The following is a 20,518-nucleotide window of genomic DNA, read 5'->3' as shown; positions in this document are numbered from 1 at the left end:
CTATATCTCTCTCTATATCTCTCTCTCTCTCTCTCTCTCTCTCTATATATATATATATATATATATATATATACACATATACACACCTATGTTTCATTTCTGCTTCATAGGTCTATGTATCAATTTTTATAACAGCATTTGTGCTGACATGACCCTCTACATAGCTATAAATAACATATGTATGACCACATCTGTGTCTTTACAACTATTTCTGTGCGTATTGGTGTCTCGCCATGCTGACTTCTAGACCTCAACTTTTACCCATTGTATGTCAGGCCTATGGAACAACTTACATGGCTTCTGTCGACTACCTCTAGGAGTCTCCCAGTTCTATTACATCTCTCCTCAGGTTTTCCTCTTGGGAGTTCCGGGAAATGTACATTCTTTATTTTGGTTTACTCCCCCTTTCTGGATTAAGCTTTCTGCTTCTTGTGGGTTTTTGGCTGTGCCTCATGGTGGGAACAGCATATTTGCAGTGCTTTCTTTTTTTTTTTTCATTTCCTCTGGGGTTACCCCTTGAACAGTGTCCCATTCCTATTGTCTCAGTGACCATTAAGCTGCTTTTGCACCTTACTCCTTCAGCTTCTCTTGGAGTGCTTCATGTTCTTTCCCTGTTGTTGTTCTCTACTGACAGATTCACTTGCATTGCCATACGCTCTGCCCCCTATGGCATGTCATAATTTCTTACGCTATTCTGTGAGTCGTCCTCTGTCTTCGGGTGAGATGAATGCTTCTTCTCACCTTGTCTCGCTCTTGCGTGGTCTACTACTACTTTAGTTTGACCAGTTATTTATTACAAGACTTGGGTAGGATATGTTTGCAGACCCTCCTCCTGGGTTGTTTTTGCTTTGGTATCTAATTCTAAGGTAAGGAATCTGCGGCTAGGTGACCCTATCAGATGAACAAGTTACTTGCCTTTGGTAACGTCTTATCTGGTATAGACATAGACTAGACGCAGATTCCTTACCGACCCACCCATCCTCCCGCTCTGCGAACTGTTTTATCTTCTTTCAGCCTCGCTTTCTTGGCATTCTTTTGCCATGCTTTTCACTTTGGTAGTTGAAAATTCCAGTTTACATCTATCTCTCACACTGTTCCATTGCCAGTTTCTGTAGTGGCTCCGCGTTGCTGTGTGGATTTTAGTCACAGAAGAAACTGACGTCAGCGTGTCGGCGGAGGGACTATATGGGCTCAGTCAACGTCATATTTAGATGATGACGGCACTATAGAGTCACACGATGCCCTTAACCGACGCGCAGGGGTACTGCTGAATTTTTGGGTGCCTGGGGAGAATATTAATGTAAGGAATCTGCTGCTAGTCTGTGTCTACCAGATAAGGCGTTACCAAAGGTAATTAACTTGTTCTTTAAGGCCTAGTCTCTGTAGGGACATGGTAAGTACCACACATACCACATACCCTACCTTGTGGGCTACAAGGCTTTTATAGGGCTGACTTACTAATGTTTTAAAGGGAGGTTTTCACCTGTGAACATTTTTTATTTTAGCAGGTCACACTGTAGGGATTACACTTGCAGCAGTCAGGCTCCAGTAGCAGGCCTGATGGCATGTTTTCCTTTGTGATTCTAGGGGATGACACAATAGGTGCTGCAGTTCACGGTTGACATTTAGCTTTCCCATGCCATGGGCGCAGTTTCTACACCATATACTATGGCCTTATGAGAGAGTTAAATATGCCTGTCAGTGATTAGCCAAATGTCTGCATGTTTTAGGGGTCTGAGCACATGCAATGAACAACAGTGCCCCAGAGTCTAAAAACCAGCAGTGAAAATCAGCATAATATGAGGGTGACTGTGCAAAATGGGGCATTTTCTCATATAGACAAAATGGAGTATTGCATTTCAGTTCACAAACAAGTAATTTGTGGTGAATACCTCAGTCTGCAAGATCAAAAGTATTGCTGTTTGATTTTAAGTGTGAGAGACAAGTGTGTCCAGTAATTTACTCTGCAATGGCTAGGGTTATTTTGAGTAAAGGGATTAACAAACAAGATAGAAATTCACAGTAAATTATTAGCATAACCTTGATTTCTCTAAAGCAAAACATTTAACCAACAATTATTAAAATAAATCTTGCTGCCCATGAGATGAGGCCTCTTGCGGAAGAAATTGCTTCATAATTGTAAACACATCTCTTCACCAGTTCTTCAGTTTTAGTTAAAGATGTGCTTTTTCTTTCGTAAACTGTGACAGAAGGGTGAGAAAAGGAAAGTAAGAAAATATTGTAAATTGCTGGGCAGCCCTGGTAGTGTAAAATATGGCGTCCAATAAAATACTGTCCTCACTCAAAACCACCCAAAGAACTTAATTCAAACATACCATGTCATCAGCTATCCATTTAGGACTTTTGGGAGTGAATCTTCAATGCTAAGAAACTGAGGGCAACATTATAAAAGCAAATAAAACAGAGATTGTCACATGCCTGGTGAAAGGGAATGTAGAGGAAACAGAAATGGGACTTTTTGAGATACACAACAGCATAAGAAATAAGATTTTACAGTTCCAATGTTTAATGATGGGGCTTGATTGCTACAAAGGAAGCAGAACCTGCTTGTAAAGCTATTAAATATGCATCAGCATCCCTAGTGCAACTCACATAGACTCCAAGTCAACTCTTGAGACCAAAACAACCAGCCTAAAACTCTGGTTTCTCATTTCTGGTGACACTGCTGGTCCTGACCCCAACTTCAGTTGCAGCTGCTGAAGCTGGGACACCAAAGATGGAAACGTCCTCCTTGGATTATCCTCCTCACAAAAAAGGAACCCGACACTGAGCCTAGGCACAGGTGTCCATCAGGGCCTTCACCAATCCTGACTGTATCATGGCCAAGAGTTTAAAAACCCTGTTCTTTGAGACCCATGTGCCAACTCAGGAGAATGAGGATATATATACCTGGGTGGCACCAAGAGCTCCCATTTTAAAGCTGACCTTTACAAAAGAGCCATAGATTTTCAAGGACGCCCAGGCTCTGCAGAGGAAGTGTTTCTTTGAGACTCTAGATCACATTCATTGGGCAGCAAAGTCCAGAACCCCTAGGGACAGTCTAGTGCTTTTTGCTAGGAATCTCCTAGTGCTGTCTGTGGCAGTGATTCTGGGTTACCTGAGTAGTGTAGTGATGTCCTTATTCAAGGAGGCCAATTGTCAGTACACCTGTTGAAAGAAAATGTGTAGTGCTTTGGATGTCAGTGTCAAGTGAATGTCAGTACCATCGTGGCCAGGTAAGGTTTTCATTCCTGACATAGGTTCAGTGTATGCACCACTTTGCTCTCCCTCTATGCCCAGAAAGAGTACATGATCAACCTTGCAAAGAGGATGCAAAACAGACACTGTTGATATCCAAAAATCTAATCCCATTGACACAAAGCCCATGGCTATGAACTCCAGCCTAGCCATGTGTCAGCCGTTGTGGCTAAATACTTTACACCTGAATCCAGGGGACCAGAAAATAGTAATTGACTTCCCCTGGGGTTGGAAGAACGGTTTTGAACTCTTGACTAACAAGGTCTTCCAACAGTACAAGATGGGCGCAGTCCAGTCCACACTGCAAGGTGCTTTTGTTATGATAAAGCAGAGACCTCTGGTCTTCAAAGGTTTTGTAATCCCTTCAGCAGAATGTCACCATCTAGAACCTTTTTGTTTTCAGGATGCAGGCATTTGAATAGGAGCTGCTCCGTGAGCCGTGGCCAAGAAATCCCAGTGAATCTCTCATGGACCAGCTGTCATCCCCAGGACCATTTCACAAGGCTCACTGTACTTGTTTACAATGTAGACTGTGTCTGCTGCCACCAATAGAACCAAAGATACACAAGTCCTCTTACTGGTGAAGAACAGCTATCCTCTGCAGCTGCCACCAGGCTGCCTTTGCCCCTACCTCAGTATCCCAACAACTCAAGGTGAAGTTTCAGCAGCTCATCCTTTTTGGAGCAGTCAAATTGGTGCCTCACCAAGGAAGAGGAACAGAGAGTAAGAGAACTCTGCACCTTTGTGGATCTCTGGGATCTGAATTATTTTCCTCCACCATCAGTGGATCTCCAGGTTGTCCATTTTCATGTACCTAGCTTTAGATAACACAGGTGGTATCTTTATAATATGAGGGTGACTGTGCAAAAAGGGACATTTTCTCATATAGACAAAATGGAGAATTGCATTTCAATTCGCAAATATATAATGATATCAAAACTGCCAGCACAGGACCTGCCATTCTGACTCCTTAGCGTCTCTTGTGTCTTCACCAAGATCTTTGCATTATTGCCAGTATTTCTGTGACAAAAATCAGTCATTGTTTTCCATAACTTGACCTCAGCATCCTGCTTCTATGATGCTGCTCTAATAAAACACATTTTGGTCTAGCCCTGACACTGAGGACTCTTTCTAGACTTGGATTGTGCTGGAACTACACAAATTGTCATTGGTTCTATCCAAAAGGATTTGTTTTGTTAAAGCTATTTTGTATTCCAGTCTGATGAAAGCCTGCCCTGCTCCAGAAAGAGTAACCACAATTACCCAGGTAGTGGATCACTTCATGAACAACAAGATCATGACAGCCTGGTGGTTTCAGTGTATTTCAGGGACTACAGATTACGTAAGACTGGATCCTCATGTTCCTACCAGTTCACACATTGTTGATTCCAACTTTGAAATGTTGACTGTATGATCCTCCTTCAGCCTTCCCCATTAGTAGTTCACCATAAGATTTTACATAACAGGAGTGGCATGGTAGGGAAAGTCCTGATTTCCTATTTGTGAAACCCAGAGAAGTCCTTGGCCAAAAACATTTTGAAACTGAAGGCACTTAGTGTTGAAGGCGTTCCTACAAGGGCTGACATCAAGTATGGTGATGATCCAGTTTGAAAACACCCTATTTCTCTTGCAAACCATGAATCAAGGGGGCACCCTCTCACCACAGCTGTTTCAGTGGATTTATTGGAGTGGCAATTAGCAAGAACCCTTGACTTACATGGGATGGAAGAATGAGAAGAAAAGGGCCATCTGGTAATGCGCCCTCCCAGCCAAACATGCAAAAAGGCTATCCTGACAATATGCTGGAACAGTGTGACTAGAGTATCATTTGTACTGGGTCTCTCCTGTCTGTGTGTTTAATGAGGTGGAGAAGTCCAAAAAATGTCTGGCAAGCCCTCACACACCAATCCTTGTGTCATACTTCAGCTTAGGACCAGCTTCCATTGTTTGAAATGATTTTGATGATGAATGGAATTCCTATGTCATTGGGGGTATCATGGTGGTGTGTAAGGAGATGCCTCTTTGTATTGCCACCCTCAAGTTTTTCAATTGATGCAGTTTGTTCTTCCACTCTGAGAGGGCCCTGAGCCCTGCTAATCAGACCTCAGTCATTATGCCCTGAAACAGCCATTTCCCTTGGTGGGACATCATCCATGCAGAAGATGCCCGGTTTGTAAATTTACATCTGATTGAGACTTCTAGTTGCAGATTCCTTAGCTTTTGAATTCCCCCATGCGTCAGACTGGATCCAGTTCTTTTCTTTCCGCTCCAGCCTACGCGCAGCTCCGGATAAGAGCTACCTCAGTCACTTTTTTTACTACTACGACATTTTTGTTGATGATTTTTGACGGGCCGTGGATGCATCGAGAGATGTCCCACAAGACGGGTTTCAAGCCCTGTGACTCCTGTCACCGAATGATGTTGGTGATGGATCCTCACCTCTTGTGTCTTTGATGCCTGGAGTGCGATCATGACCCAAAGTCATGCTTTGAGCTCATGGCGGCCCGACCCTTGACTCCGCGTCACCCACAGTCTAGTTCAAGAGGAAGGTCTTGAGACCGGCCACGGAGTCACCACCACTCTTCGCCCTCGAAGTCATCGGGACATTCGGGTCATAAGAAAAAGAAGTCAAAGAAGAACAAACGTTCGACTTCACCCCGTCACTCGGACGATGCGGTGCGGGAAGAGCATCGACGCTCTAGGCCTTTGGCCTCGGAGCCTCCATCTGGGTCCGCCCTGCACTTCCCTGACTTCCTGGGAGCCGGAGCCACCACTGCCCAGCTCAAAGAGGTTTATGAGGCAATGCGCTTCATTTTTGGGCAGACTGACCCACCTTCGGCTCCCTCGGGCACAAGGTGAGTCGGTGAGGGCCCCCTCGGGTTGGAAGTCGTCGGCTTCGGCTCTGGCTCCTGAGGGTTCCTCCGGATCCAATCTCTGATCCGGCCTGACTCCGGTCGTGCACAGCGTCCTTCCCCGGCGTCTGGTCAGAAGTCGGCGCTTCCAACATCGGTTGGGCCCACAATCAATGTCTATCCTATTCTTATACCCGACGACCCGGAGCTGGAACGACGACACTCTATGCCGATTACGTTCTCTGTGGGCTCTCCTGGGCCCAGGGTTTTTCCAGATCCTTATACTTACGGGTATGAATACTAGGAGAGTTTAGAGGGGGCAGTTGGACCCTTTAGAATACCAGCTAGACCCCCAAATGGACTGCGTGCAGGATTTGGGTGATGCCAATGGTCTAGACACCTCCCCTGATACTGGTATGCTCTCTACCCCTACCGTAGCTACTGAGGAGGGCACCACATACTCCATGGTGGTGAGAATGGCGGCCGAGGTCTTGGACCTTGAGCTACCTTCTGGGGAGGTTAGGCCTAATATCCTAACCGACGTGCTTCATCCCGGGTCTTCCACATCAGGACCCCTTTAATGAGGCAATGACGGCCGTTCTTTTGGTTACTTGGTCCAGACCCAGCACAGGCGGACCTGTGAATAGGGCAATTGCCCGTCGCCTTCGACCTGCGCCAACAGACCCAAAATTCCTCACCCAACACCCCACGCCTGAGAGCCCTGTGATCCAAGCGTCCTCTTCTTCCGCTGGTCCATTCCCTACCACCCCCTCTGGATTGGGAATCAAAAAGACTGGATAATTTGGGGAAGAATTTTTTTTTTCTTCTGCCAGTTTAGCACTGCAGTCGGTGAACATCGCATGCTTTTTGGGTCGCTATTCCCATATTCTGGTCACGCTGGTGCTGCCTACAGTTCCGGTGGAGACCCGGACTGTCCTCTCTCAAGCACTCGCAGATGGGAGAGATGCAGCCAAGTTCATCATCCGCTGTGAACTGGATACAACCAACTCTCTAGGCAGATCTGTTGCATCGACGGTGACACTAAGACGTCACGCCTGGCTGAGAACATCTGGCTTCTCGGGGAATGTCCAGCAAACGTTTATGGACATGCCCGTTGATGGCACCCGTCTCTTCAGAGACAAGGCGGACTCAGCGCTCAAGCGCTTTAAGGATTCCCGAGCCACGGCCCTGTCCCTTGGCCTTGCACCTGTCACGAGAACCCACCAGTCTGCCTCTCGCCCCTTTCGTAGCTTTGGAAGGGGCATCCAACTGCATCCTTGTCCACCGAGGAATCGACCCGCACATGCTGTACAGCCCCTGCATGGCAGCAGACGCGGGATCCCACAATCTCGGAGATCATGGAGCCAGCGGGTCTCTCAGTCCACCTGCCTCCTATGTCTCCAAACCTTCTTAGTCCGTTGGAACACCTGGAACCAGTTTGAGGCAGGATTCACCATCATCTCCCCCACTGTAAATCCATTACCACAGACAGGTGGGTCCTCCAGATTGTTCAGAAAAGCTACTCCCTCCCTTTTGAGTCTTCTCCCCCAGCCATGCCACCTTCATTCAACCACATATCGGGGAATCACATGGCACTTCTCCGCGAGGAAGTCAAAGCTCTTTTGGCCAAAGGAGCTATAGAGAGGGTCCCTGCCAAAGAAGGACAAGGGCCTTCATCCTATCTTACATCTTTGGTCCCTCAGTCTCTTCCTCAAAAAGGAGAAGTTCAAAATGCTGACATTGGCTCAGGTCTTATCTGCCCTGGACCTGGGAGACTGGGTGGTATCGTTGGACTTGCAGGACGCATATTTCCACATCCCCGTCTTGTCGGCCCATAGACGGTGCCTAAGATTCGTGGTATGCCACAAGCACTTTCAGTTCACCGTGCTCCCCTTTGGCCTTACCATCGCCCCTCGGGTGTTCACGAAGGTGATGATAGTGGTTGCAGCTCATCTGCGCAGGTTAGGGTTCCCAGTCTTCCCCTACCTCGATGTCTGGCTGTTGAAGGTGGATACGCCCCAGAAAGTCATCTCCCACCTCCAGACCACTGCGAACCTCTTGCATTCACTGGAGTTCACTATAACATGCCGCTCATATGAGCTGTTCTGGACGCAGTGCAGTTTCGGGCGTATCCTCCCGAAAAGCGAGTCCAGAATATTCGGCTATGATACCGATGTTTCAGCCTCTGTCCTGGATTTCGGTGAGAATGACTCTGAGGCTGCTGGGCCACATGGCCTCCTGCCTCCTGCTGGTTCAAAACACCAGAAGGCATATGTGGGCTCTGCATTGGGACCTGAAGTTCCAGTGGGCGCAGCATTAGGGGAGACTCTCTGACAAAGTCCAGATCTCGGAAGGAACTGCGAAAGATCTTCAGTGGTGGCTAACAAATCAAAACTGGGTCAAGGGTAGATCCCTCTCCTTTCCCCAACCAGACCTCACAGTAGTGACCGATGCACCACTTCTTGGATGGGGCGGCCACATGGGAGAGGCAGAGATCAGATGCCTCTGGTCTCCGGCGGAATCCGGGCTTCATATCAATCTATTGGAGCTTGCTGCAATTCGACTAGCATTGAAAGCATTTCTTCCCTCTTTCAAAGGGAAAGCAGTGCAGGTGTTCACGAACAACACCACCGCCATGTGGTACGTCAACAAAAAAGGTGGAGTGGGGTCGTGGACTCTTTGTCAAGAGGCCCTTCGTCTCTGGACTTGGCTAGAACATCAGGACATTTCCCTGGTCGTTCAACATCTGGCAGGCTCCTTGAACACCAGAGCAGACGAACTCAGCAGACGATGCATAGTCGATCACAAATGGCGTCTCCATCCGGAGGTGACTCAAGTTCACTTTCAGCAGTGGGGAGAGCCTTGGTTAGATCTCTTCGCCTCCGCAGAGAACGCACAGTGTCAGCTGTTTTGGAGTTTCCAACGCGGTACTCCCTCGGCGACACCTTTCATCTCTAGTGAAGCTCAGGCCTCCTGTACGCCTTTCCTCCAGTCCCACTTCTGCCCAGAGTTCTGAAGATCAGACAAGACTGGGCACAAGTTATCCTGGTGGCTCCGGACTGGGCACGAAGAGTCTGGTATCCCGAGCTCTTGGGTATGGCCATAGCTCCTCCGATCAGACTGCCCATTCAAGAGGATCTTCTGTCGCAGCAGCAAGGGAGGGTCATCCACCACCTGTCCACTCTCCTCTTCCTTCCTTAGAGATCGAGCGGCGACAGTTGATGGCTTTTGACCTTCCACCTGAAGTCTGTAACGTCATCTTGGCAGCCAGGCGTCCCTCCATCAAAATGGTATATGCCTGTTGTTGGAAAAAAATTGTGGTATGGTGTATGAACAAATCTGTTGATCCTCTCTCTGCAACTCTTTCTGAAGTTCTGCTCTTTTTTCTCTTTCTTGATCAACAGGGCTATTCCTTGGGCACCATCAAGGGCTAACTTTCAGCTGTCTCTGCCTTACTGAGGCTACCTGGCAAACCTTCTTTATTCATATCTCCTGTTGTAGGGAGGTTTCTCAAAAGCCTCACACATCTCTTCCCACCTATCCCATTTATCATGCCCCAATGGGATTAAAATGTAGTCCTCACATATCTGATGTGCACTCCATTAGAGCCGCTTCATAGCTGTCCTTTATGGCTCCTAACCATCAAGACTGCCTTCTTGGTTGCCATTACCTCTGCTCGCAGGGTAAGTGAGCTCCAAGCTCTGTCATCTAAACCACCTTTTCTGGCTGTACATCCTGACAAAGTGGTACTCCGCACTAGGGCTTCTTTTCTCCCTAAAGTAGTAACACCCTTCCATGTACGTCAATCCATCACCTTGCCTACTTTTTACCCACCCCCACATCCCTCACATGAGGAGGAGAGGCTCTACCACCTGGACCGAAAAAGAGCGTTGGCATTCTACCTTGATCGTACTGAAGACTTCCAGGTGGACGATCCACTCTTTGTAGGATATGTGGGGGTGAAGAAAGGGAAGGCGATGCAATAGAGAACCATCTCACAATGGGTCCTTCTATGCATCAAAATGTGCTACGCTTTGGCAAAGAAGCAATCCCCAGAGGGCTTGCGAGCTCACTCAACCAGAGTAACTGCAGCTACCACAGCATTAGCACAAGGCGTTCCAGTCTTGGATATCTGTCAGGCAGCCATCTGCACACGTTCACCAAGCACTACTGCCTGGAAAGTCAGGTCGGTAGGGACGGCTACTTTGCTCATTCGGGCCTTCCTGATGTGATTGTGGTTTGCAGCCCACCTTGGGGGATGGTATTGTCCGAGTATCTATTCAAAGGGTAAGAAATCTGCAACTAGAAGCCTCTATCAGATGTACAAGTTACTTACCTCCGGTAACGATATATCTGGTGGAGACATAGGCCCTCATTACAACATTGGCGCCGTAAACGGCCCAGCGGGAATGTTGGCTGCAATACGGGAGCTGGCTCCAAATGGAGCCAGCGGTGTTGTGACGATGCGACGGGTGCAGTTGCACCTGTCACGCTTTTCACTGTCTTCTATGCAGTCAGTGAAAAGCTCCATGGGGCCGTGGCAGGGGTAAGTAGTTTGTATAACACTGCCAACGAGGTAGATACTGCCAGTGGAAGTAAGGGGCTTGGCCGGGGTTACACTTCTTTGCCTATTGTGTTCTTCAGTGTAGTTTTGCCTGGGCTGTCAAGACTGCACACATAAGGGGTATTGGCAGAACAGGTCCCTCTGGTCGGCACCAGTTATACTCTTATGTGTGCCCACTGCTCCTAGAACATGGCTGGGCTTCTTCTCCTCAACAGTCTCTCCTCTGACTGAGACCAGACAGCAGACTTTTGGGAGCTAGGCAGATTCACAACTCTCCAGGAAGACTTTTAAGTAATGTCCCCTACTTCTGGAAGACTGGTTATCAAACAAATTGCCCTTGATCTTATTTAATCTTTGAATAGTCTGTGAGGAGTTTTCTTTCATGGTCAAGAACTTGGAACAGGATCAAAGTGGGATTGTTTGTGTTCTACCTTTACACTGCTTTGTCATTATAAGTGTGCTTTCCAAATTTTCTACATGTCTGCAGATATCACATTTGACATGGGGTGTTTATGCAGATAGGGGGACTAACTGTTCTCCATTTTTGTCAGTCCTTCAGGGGCAAGTTAGAGACAGTCATGCATGCTATAAAATACAAATCAAGCTGTTAGCAACCAAATTCAAATCAAAATTGTTTAAGCAAGTTCGCGGATTACTAAAATCCTACTCCAAAGGAAAATTGGAAGATTGTATAGAGTCACTTGATTATTTCTCAGCCCCTAAAAAATAAACATACGCAGAAGATGCGCCAAAGCGCTGACAGTTGGCTTTCAAAGGATTAAAGCCTACAGAATTTAAAGGTTCAATATGGGACTCTGTATAATGCAAATTAATCCACTTGCCGGTTTAGCCAAGTAAAGTGTCAAACCTTGTTAACCTTCAATAAATGTTCTCATCATTGCAAGAATAGGAAGACCAGGCCTGAAAATATCTTAACTCTACTTTTCTTCTTCTTTAGGTTGCTGGAGCCTATTCCAAAACCTGGTCATATCGAGAAGATGCCTTGCTTGCTGTGTATCGAAAGCTGACGGAGATGTCAAATGGAACATCCAAGGATGACTTGAAAAATATGCTTCGAGCTGCTGTCTTCCTCGTTCGAAAGGCCATCAAAGACAAAGTGTCCTCGGTGAGTTTAGAGTTTGCTCTAGTAATTTCCCAACTTTTATTATTTATTTGAGCAGCTACTTATGCCTTTTAAGAGCTAATATTTAACACATATTGCCTCCAATTTCTTTCTTCTCTTAAAAAGCAGGACCTGGTTTTGGATTCCACTCAAATTATAGAAGACATTTAAGTCCAATTACTGATTTGTCATTACTTGGTGCACTTTGTTCTTTAGTATATTCTTCCACAAGTTCTTTGCTGTTAAATTGGAGAACTAAGACTTCTAGCTAAGAATTCAGTAGAATTTGATTTGTAGGTACATGTGAGGCTTGTGCATAAAAAACGTAGCTATTATAGTTTTGTGTTTCTTGTCCTGAAAACTCATCTGTTTCCATCCTTGTTTCCATTATTGTCTACACTTGCATTATACAAAAGTCTGAACAACTTTGCCCACCCATCTCTTCTACTCTACTGCTGCAAAGCCCCTGATAAGGTATGAAAGGGAGGCACGTTAGTGAGAATCAGTGTTATGTGTATTCTTCTCCCCAGCATTCAGGTATCAAAATGGCAGGTCTTGGCCACATGAAAGTTAGCCTTTTTCCTATGAAATTCCGTAATATTCTATCTCATGGTGTCTACTTCATATGCAATGCAGCAGAGTGACCTGACTAATGAGATACAAATCAACTGATGGCAGACCGCTTAGGAAGTGTTACGGTATGAGCATTAACCCCAGGTCATATCTTTTGCACTGAGTGAATTAATGCGGAAGATAAGCCTACCTCGCCAGTCCAGGTGACAGAGAAACTGCACCATGTTAGGCTCAAGGCACCACTAACCTGAGGCATTGAATGAAGGTATGGGACAGACAGTGAAGGGAGTTATAAATATGAGAAAAGGGACTCAAGAGAAGTCATCTGCATGTCACACAGCTCATCCCACCAGACTGAGATTCATTCAGATTTTCTGCAGTCTCTAAAGAGTGATAGTTGTTTATGAAAAAATAGCTGTATTGTTTTTCAAGTGTTAGCTGCAATACAGAAGAAGGGGAAACAGTTGTGTCATAACTATATTCCGTTGCAGCTCATGTCCCCAATTCACTGTAGTTATATAGTGGCAGTTCACATAAACAAGGAGCGAATCAATCCTACTACTATTCCAGCCAACTTTCAAACCTCCTTTCTACCTCCAAGGAAAAATGTGCCCATAAAAATCAAATATAGCATTGCAAAAACTGTAACCCTGCCAATACGTATTATCCCTATGACAGCTTTTTTTTTATAACAAACAGAATACAAAACTACTTTTACTCTCTGCTCTCACATCAAATTAAAATACATACAGATTTCACATTAATATTAGCATACTAAAGGGAATGAGACGTACACAAAATGTACTCTAGTAACTGACGCAGTGTTGTAAATATTCAGCTTATAGATTGCAAAGTACTATTATCTTGCTAGAGCCAAAATAATTGCCCTGTGACAGGCCTTTTTTTGATGTCCCATAGCAGTTATCATTGCTCCAAATCTTGAGATGCCAATAAGAAACAATGCTTCACGCAGGATCTGCATATACCACTGAAGAGGCACAAGAGACAGTTGTTACAGCTAAAATGTAAAGTTGTGATAGATGCAACAGACAGTAAAGGGGCCCAAGAGGAGTGCCACAATACAAACAAGTAATATTTAACTCTCTCTGGACTGTAACGGGAAAGGTTGAATAATTCATAGTATTCGGGAATATCTTTGAGGTGACTGTACAGAAGGAATTCAAAGAAGCGAAGCTCTGTAAAGGAACAACGTCTTGGAATATGTTCGAGACATCTGGATTGAAGGTAATTTTGAATGGAGGGCAAGGAACAAAAATGAAAAGCTGAGCCCAAGCAGCTGGGCACAAGTGAAGAGCAGATCCCAAGCAGAGCTACACAGGTGAAGAGCAGAGCCCAAGCAGAGGCTTCTTCTCATCATCAGGGTGGGAAGCCAAGCACCTGCCCTTGCACTGAGCGTGGCTTTTATAGACTGCACGATCCTCGAACCGTGCCATAGATCCTCAAGTCCCACAGTAGCCTGCTCCTCAGATGGAACATCAAGTCATGGCTTTTGAGTTGATTGCATTAGGACTGGATTGAATGTGATGGGAATGGCGTAGGGATAACAACTGGACAGCACATGTGACAGCCACAGTCCTGAGCGGCATAACTTCTGGCATGCCCATAGCCAGTGGTGGATAGGGGTGTGAATAAGCATCTGTGACAAGTCCTGACAAAATACGCCTTGCATATCTCGGATTGCTTAGCAATGGTGATGATGACCCGATTGACAACGGGAGAAGCTCTGAGGGCCTAGACAACGATCTGTCCCTAGAAATACAATTTTGGTACCAAATCACCTGAGCTCCCCCAAAATTCTGATAGTGCTCACAGATATATGTTATCTTAGGCCAGCCTCAATGTGAAATTATACTGCTAATGGTTACAGGGGTGGAGTGGTGGGATAGTCGACCCCGGATGTAAACTCAATGCTTCACACTGGTCTGCATACTGAAAAACAATATACCTAGAAAGCAATTCCCCATTTCCCTGACTCAGCGACTACAAAGTCTTTCTGTCTTACTGTTTACATCCATGTTTCATTCAGACATAGATATGGTGGCCAGAATTGATCAGTGTGCTGCCAGAGGTGTCTCCTTGTTATGATCTCATAATACCTGGAAAGTAACTGCACTCTGCTTTTTGCTGCAGCACTCAACAAAACCGGGTTTTACGTGCTTTTGCTTTTGTGCCCTTGAACTTTTTTTTCCAGTGCTTGCTTATGATCAAACCAACTTAAGTGTAAAAGTTATCAAAAGTGAAGCTCGTACACATGTTTTTCCATCAGTATTTCATTAATGTTTAGAGATGTAAATAGCACTGAAGCCATGCAAAACCTCACTGTATTCACAGGTGCTGTGCTGTTTCAAGACCCACTGTCCTTAGACAACTGCTGGCTTATCTTTATAGTCGTTTGAGAAATGAATGGCACCATTTAATTTAGATTATTCTATAGACAGATTCTCCCCACTGCTATAGATTTTTTGACGGGGGATAATGCATAGGATGGGCATCGGCTACTTCCTCTGCTATCAAAAGATCTTAAAAAATGCATGGAAGACATTTCAGATTCAACTCTTGTTTATTTATCGGTCAGCATTTAGTCCTGTCTTAACAGATCGACTTCTGTTGTTAAACCAGTAGTATCCCAATCTCCAGATCCCGCCAACTCTCGATTTGCTTTCAAATAATTTCCAACCCAAAATGACGTATCCCTTCTGGTCATGTTTTTTCATCCCATAGCTGGAGAAAGCCTTTCAGCACTTACTGCTGCAGCTGTAAAGGATAAAAGTGCGTTCAGCTCTTTATCACCATATTCTTAATGGGTATACTGCTGCACATTTATTTAGTGTCATGGAGGGTGTAATGATGTAACATGGCTCCATGCCAGAACACTGGGCATGGAACCAGCTTGTTCTGAGGTTCTGTGATGAGGGTTCTCTGGATGACAGTTGATATGCTGGCTGTTGGTTGAGGCTGTAATAAATACCTCCTACCACATATCTTCATCTGGTGTGGATTCACTTTATTAAACTGGCGACGAGGGGGCGGAGAAAGGAACCCAGAGGAAGGGACAGCCTCAACAACAACAAAGAAGGAAGAGCTTGGATTATTTAAGAGAAAAACGGAGATAACTTACAGAGACGTGCTGGGAGAGGATAGAGCGTCTTGCAGCATGTTCTAGCGGAGAAAAGTGTGAAATTGCGGTTGTAGGGGCTTTGTGGAAAGCTGTTTGAGCTTTTACTAAGGATCAAAGTGGTCTCTGTATGCTTCACGACATCAGAAGGTCAGTGAGCAATTGAAAAAGGACTGTAAGCTGTGGGAATTGTTGGCGGCCATCTTGAGTGTGGTGAAAGGAGAAAAACAAGCCAGATTGACTAAAGAAAATAGATTGGATGTTTGGTTGCGGCCATTTTGAGTGAGGAAAACGATCCGAGATTGCTCAAAGAAAAAGCAAGCCCAACTGCCTGAAGAAAACGGACAAAAATTTTCGTGGCAGCCATCTTAGATGAGGAAGAAGGAATTTTTTTTTATTTGTAAAAAATTTTTTTTTTTACAGCGCAATTGTTGGAGGACATCGAAGAAGAACATCGACGGTCTTTTGGAAGTTGAAACTTAGACGGAGACTGGATAAGGATCACTATATTGGTTTGTGGTCACGGGAATATACAATTCTTTGGAAACTTTATTGCACTTGTGGAATACAAGTATTGGGCGTTGTAAAATGAATTAAACTGAAAAGGTTGTCTCTGCGGTGACAAACACACCTGAAGACCCGTGTTTGATATAGCGGCATCGTGCTGGGACATACGGTGACTGGCACACCTTTTGGACTTTAAGTACTTTTAGCAACTAGTAGGGTTTGGAATATATTGTGGGGAAGAAGTGTTTTACACCTCTTGTGAGTATGCAGAATGTTACGGCGCCGCCGTTTTTCTTGTCAGATCCAGGAGAACCGGTTATTAAGTGGAAGAAATGGAAAAAGATTTTTGAGAATTATGCCAGGGTGTGTGGTACGAATTTGAGTGGTGAAAGGAAGCAGGCACTTTTGTTACATTGTTTAGGGGGTGAAGGACAGGAGGTGTTGGAAAATCTACCTCCATTGTCGCAAGCTGATCAGAGGGGGTTGAATGAATATGAAATATGTGCAAGACAACTAGATTTACATTACTTGCCAAAGATTAGTACTATTATGGAAAGGTACCATTTTGGTTTGCGGGAGCAAAGGAAAGAGGAGAGTGTTGAAGAATATATTACGGCTTTACGGAAGTTGGCTTCAAGTTGTAAATTTGGGGCGTTGGTAGAAGAAAGGATTAGAGATCAGTTTGTGCTGAGGTGTTGCAGTGATAAAGTGAGGGAAGAACTCTGGCTAAAGGACGAGCCACCGTTGGATGAGGTTGTTAGTATTGCAAAAAGGGTAGAGCATATGTTAAATTGTGTTGGAGAACTAAGTAAAGCACATAAATAAGACAAGGTCAGTGTAAAAGCACAAGAGGTGGAGTGTCAAGTCATACAAAAAGATGAGAAGAAAAAAAAGTATGATGGTGTCCGTGAAAAAGGTGTTGTAATAGAAAATAGCGCAGAAAAGACACGGGGGAATAGGAGGTTTGCAACACCTTTTCAAGGAAATTGCTACAGATGTGGAAGATTTGGACACATGGATAATGCAAGTGAGTGTCCTGATAATAGGATTACTTGTAATGTTTGCGGGAAAAGAGGACATTTTGGAAAAAATTGTAGGATGAGGAATAGGAGAGATTTTAGATCAGAAATAAAGGAAGTCAGTTTTCAAGTTAGTGAGAGTGAGGTGGAACATCCCTCTGAATGGGTTTTGGTGGGGGATGTTAGAGTCAAAATGAAATTTGATTCGTGCTCTCACATCACGTTTCTCTCAAAGGATTTTTTTATGAAGAATTTTCAAGGAAGGAAGAAACTGTTCAAACCTAATATTAAACCTACGGGTTATGGTGGGTTGCCAATTAAGTTATTAGGTTATTTTGATGACTGCATTGAGTACAATGGTAGGTTCACTGATGCTAGGATTTATGTTGCTGAGAGGGGTGATAATTTGTTGAGCTGGAGTCATCAAGCACGTTTGGGTGTCATTCTCAATCCTAATGCACATCCATCTGTTCAGGTACAATCTATTGAGGGTGACGAAAACAAGTTTGTGAGAGCTTTTGGTGAATTGTTCAGTGACACCTTGGGGTGTTTAAAGGGGTACAATCACCATATTAAGTTGAAACAGGGCGCAGTACCAGTTGTAGCAAAAGTTAGACGCATTCCCATTTGTGTCCAAGACGCTGTACAAAAAGAGATAGATAAATTGTTGTCCACTGGTGTTATACAGCCTGTAGAGGCAACGGAGTGGTTAGCTCCCATTGTTGTGGCACGTAAACCAAATAATGAAATCCGTCTATGTGTGGATCTTCGTGCCTTAAATAAAGAAGTGGTGGTTGATAAGTTCCCACTTCCCAATATTGAGGAATTAGTATCATCGTTGGATGGTGCTTGTTATTTTACCACTCTGGATATGGCTTCAGCATACCATCAGGTTCCGTTGAGTAAAGAGTGTCAAGAATTAACGGCTTTTATTACGCCAATGGGGGCCTTCAAGTTTTTGCGTATGCCGTTTGGGCTGGTTTCTGCGGCCTCAGTATTTCAGAGGATTATGGAAGATCTTTTTAAAGGCATTTCAGGCGTAAAGTGCTACCAGGACGATGTATTAATATGTGGGAGAGACGTGAGAGAACATGATGAGAGGGTGCATGCTGTGCTTAAAAGGATGCTTGATGCTGGGTTATCTCTTAGGCGAAGCAAATGTAAATTTGGAGTCACTGAACTGGATTATTTGGGTCATCATATTTCACGGCAGGGGGTGAGTCCTAAAAAAGATTTGGTGGATTCTATCGAAATGTTAAAAGAACCGTGTACAAAAGATGAGGTTTCTTCATTCTTAGGTATGGCAGAATTTTATAACAAATTTATACGAAATTTTGCAGATAAGACAGTAAATCTAAGGAAGTTGATGTGTAAGAATGCAGAGTTTGTTTGGACGGAAGAGTGTGGTACAGAATTTAAACAAGTAAAAAATGATCTCAGGAATGCACCAAACTTACAAGCTTTTGTACCTGGGAATCCCACTTTCATTGTTACTGATGCGAGTATAAAGGGGCTGGGTGCTCTTCTTTTTCAGATCAGGAAGGGCCAAGAGGTGCTAATAGCTTGTGCTTCAAGATGCTTGAAAGGGGCAGAGATAGGGTATTCTGTTATAGAGAAGGAAGCGTTGGCAATTTTCTGGGCCATAAACAAGTTCAGAAAATTTGTGTGGGGATCTTCTTTCGTAGTCAGGTCTGATCATAAACCCTTGAAAGAAATTTTTGAGAAGAAGGGTTTGGACTCAATTTCCTCGAGGATCAGGAGATGGGTCATTTCCTTACAGGAGTATAACTTCATGTTTGAATACATTCCGGGAAAGACAAATGTAACGGCAGACTGTCTGTCGAGATTGGTGGAGGTGGTAGAGAATGATAAATCTCAGGATGAAAATGATCAATGTGATGCTGAGTGTGGCATAAGAGTTTGTGATGTTACGCTGGGGGCTGTAAAGGAAGATGAATGGAGGGATGAGTTGCAAAAGGATAGTGAATTGTGTTCTGTGATGTCTCTTTTGGAACAGCATAAGTCTCGAAGTCTGGTTAAACCTTGGTCGTTAGTTGCGAATGAGTTAGCCGTTGTTGATGGTGTTCTAATGAGGGGCACAAGAATGATTCCCCCATTGAGTTTGAGAGAAGTCATTGTGAACATGGCTCATGAAGGGCATATGGGCATTTCTAAAACCAAAGAGCGCATCCGTCAGGATTTCTGGTGGCCTGGATTAGATTTGATGGTGGAACGTACTGTTAGGGAGTGTACACCTTGTCAAGCTAGTGATAAGGTGCTCAAACCAAGATGTTCACCTATGGTTTGTAGAAGTTTACCAAAAAGTCCATGGGATGAATTAGCTATCGATATTGTGGGGCCATTGCATGGAGAACATCAGACTCCTTACCTGTTGGTGTTGCTGGATTTGTATTCACGATGGGTGGAGGTGAGTTTGGTGAGAGAGATCACTTCTCAATCTGTGATCAGTTTTTTAGAATCTGTGTTCAAACGCGAGAGTTTTCCTAACTCTATTCTTTCTGACAATGGTCCGCAGTTCTGTTCTGCTCAGATGGAGGAGTATTTTGTAAAATGTGGAATTGTACATAAAAAATTGCGTTATATCATCCAGAGGCGAATGGTGCTTTGGAGAGATTCAACAGGACTTTAAAAAAGAGTATACAATTAGCAAAGGTAAACTGTTTAGATTGGAGAAAAGAACTGCAGGGTCGTATAACAGCTTACAGGTACACTCCTCATGCATCAACGGGGAAGACTCCTTTTGAACTGCTCAGGGGAAGGTCTCCAAATACTTGTTTGTGTCCTGGCTGGATGGTTGCTGGGAAGGGTTTGAAAAACAATGGTATTGGGGATTGGAGAGACAAAGAAGTGTCTCTGCAAAGCAAAAGGAAGATTTATGTTGATAAAAGGAATAATGCGAAAGTTACAAATTTTGAGGTTGGAGATAAAGTAAAGGTCAAAGCTCCTGTTGGGTGTCAAAATTGGTCAAAATATACCTCTCCAAAAACTATCATTAAGCTGTTTAAAAATGCTGTCAAGACGGATGATGGTCGCATCTGGAATCATAGTCGTGTAGCACATTTTGGGGGGTGTGGTGTGGCCGACAGGAGAGATGATACTTCTTATCGTTTTCCCTCTGACATTGATTTAAGGTCTGATAATACTCGTAGGAGTGTCAGAACACGCAGGTTTCCTTTACATTTGCGTGATTTTGTGTAGTTCTTTCTACCTTTTTTTTTTTTTCTTTCTGTTCAAATGTGTTTTTTGTTCTCATGTTACTTCTGTTCTAATGTAAAGAGGAAGAAGTGTAATGATGTAACATGGCTCCATGCCAGAACACTGGGCATGGAACCAGCTTGTTCTGAGGTTCTGTGATGAGGGTTCTCTGGATGACAGTTGATATGCTGGCTGTTGGTTGAGGCTGTAATAAATACCTCCTACCACATATCTTCATCTGGTGTGGATTCACTTTATTACAGAGGGCTC

General features: G+C 44.5%; 1 protein-coding gene across 2 annotated transcripts in view; it reads left to right on the top strand.

Moving 5' to 3' along the window:
* CEP104 (centrosomal protein 104) overlaps positions 1-20,518 on the top strand; it is a 503,971-nt gene that overhangs the window by 293,863 nt on the left and 189,590 nt on the right. For both annotated transcript variants that reach the window (XM_069239963.1, XM_069239962.1), the window contains exon 11: positions 11,633-11,800. In XM_069239963.1, the coding sequence (XP_069096064.1) occupies positions 11,633-11,800 (168 nt within the window). The remainder of the gene's footprint in view (positions 1-11,632; positions 11,801-20,518) is intronic.

This window comes from Pleurodeles waltl, chromosome 6, assembly GCF_031143425.1.
Source record: "Pleurodeles waltl isolate 20211129_DDA chromosome 6, aPleWal1.hap1.20221129, whole genome shotgun sequence".
NCBI classification, from domain to species: domain Eukaryota; kingdom Metazoa; phylum Chordata; class Amphibia; order Caudata; family Salamandridae; genus Pleurodeles; species Pleurodeles waltl.
This window is presented reverse-complemented; position numbering and strand designations above follow the sequence as displayed.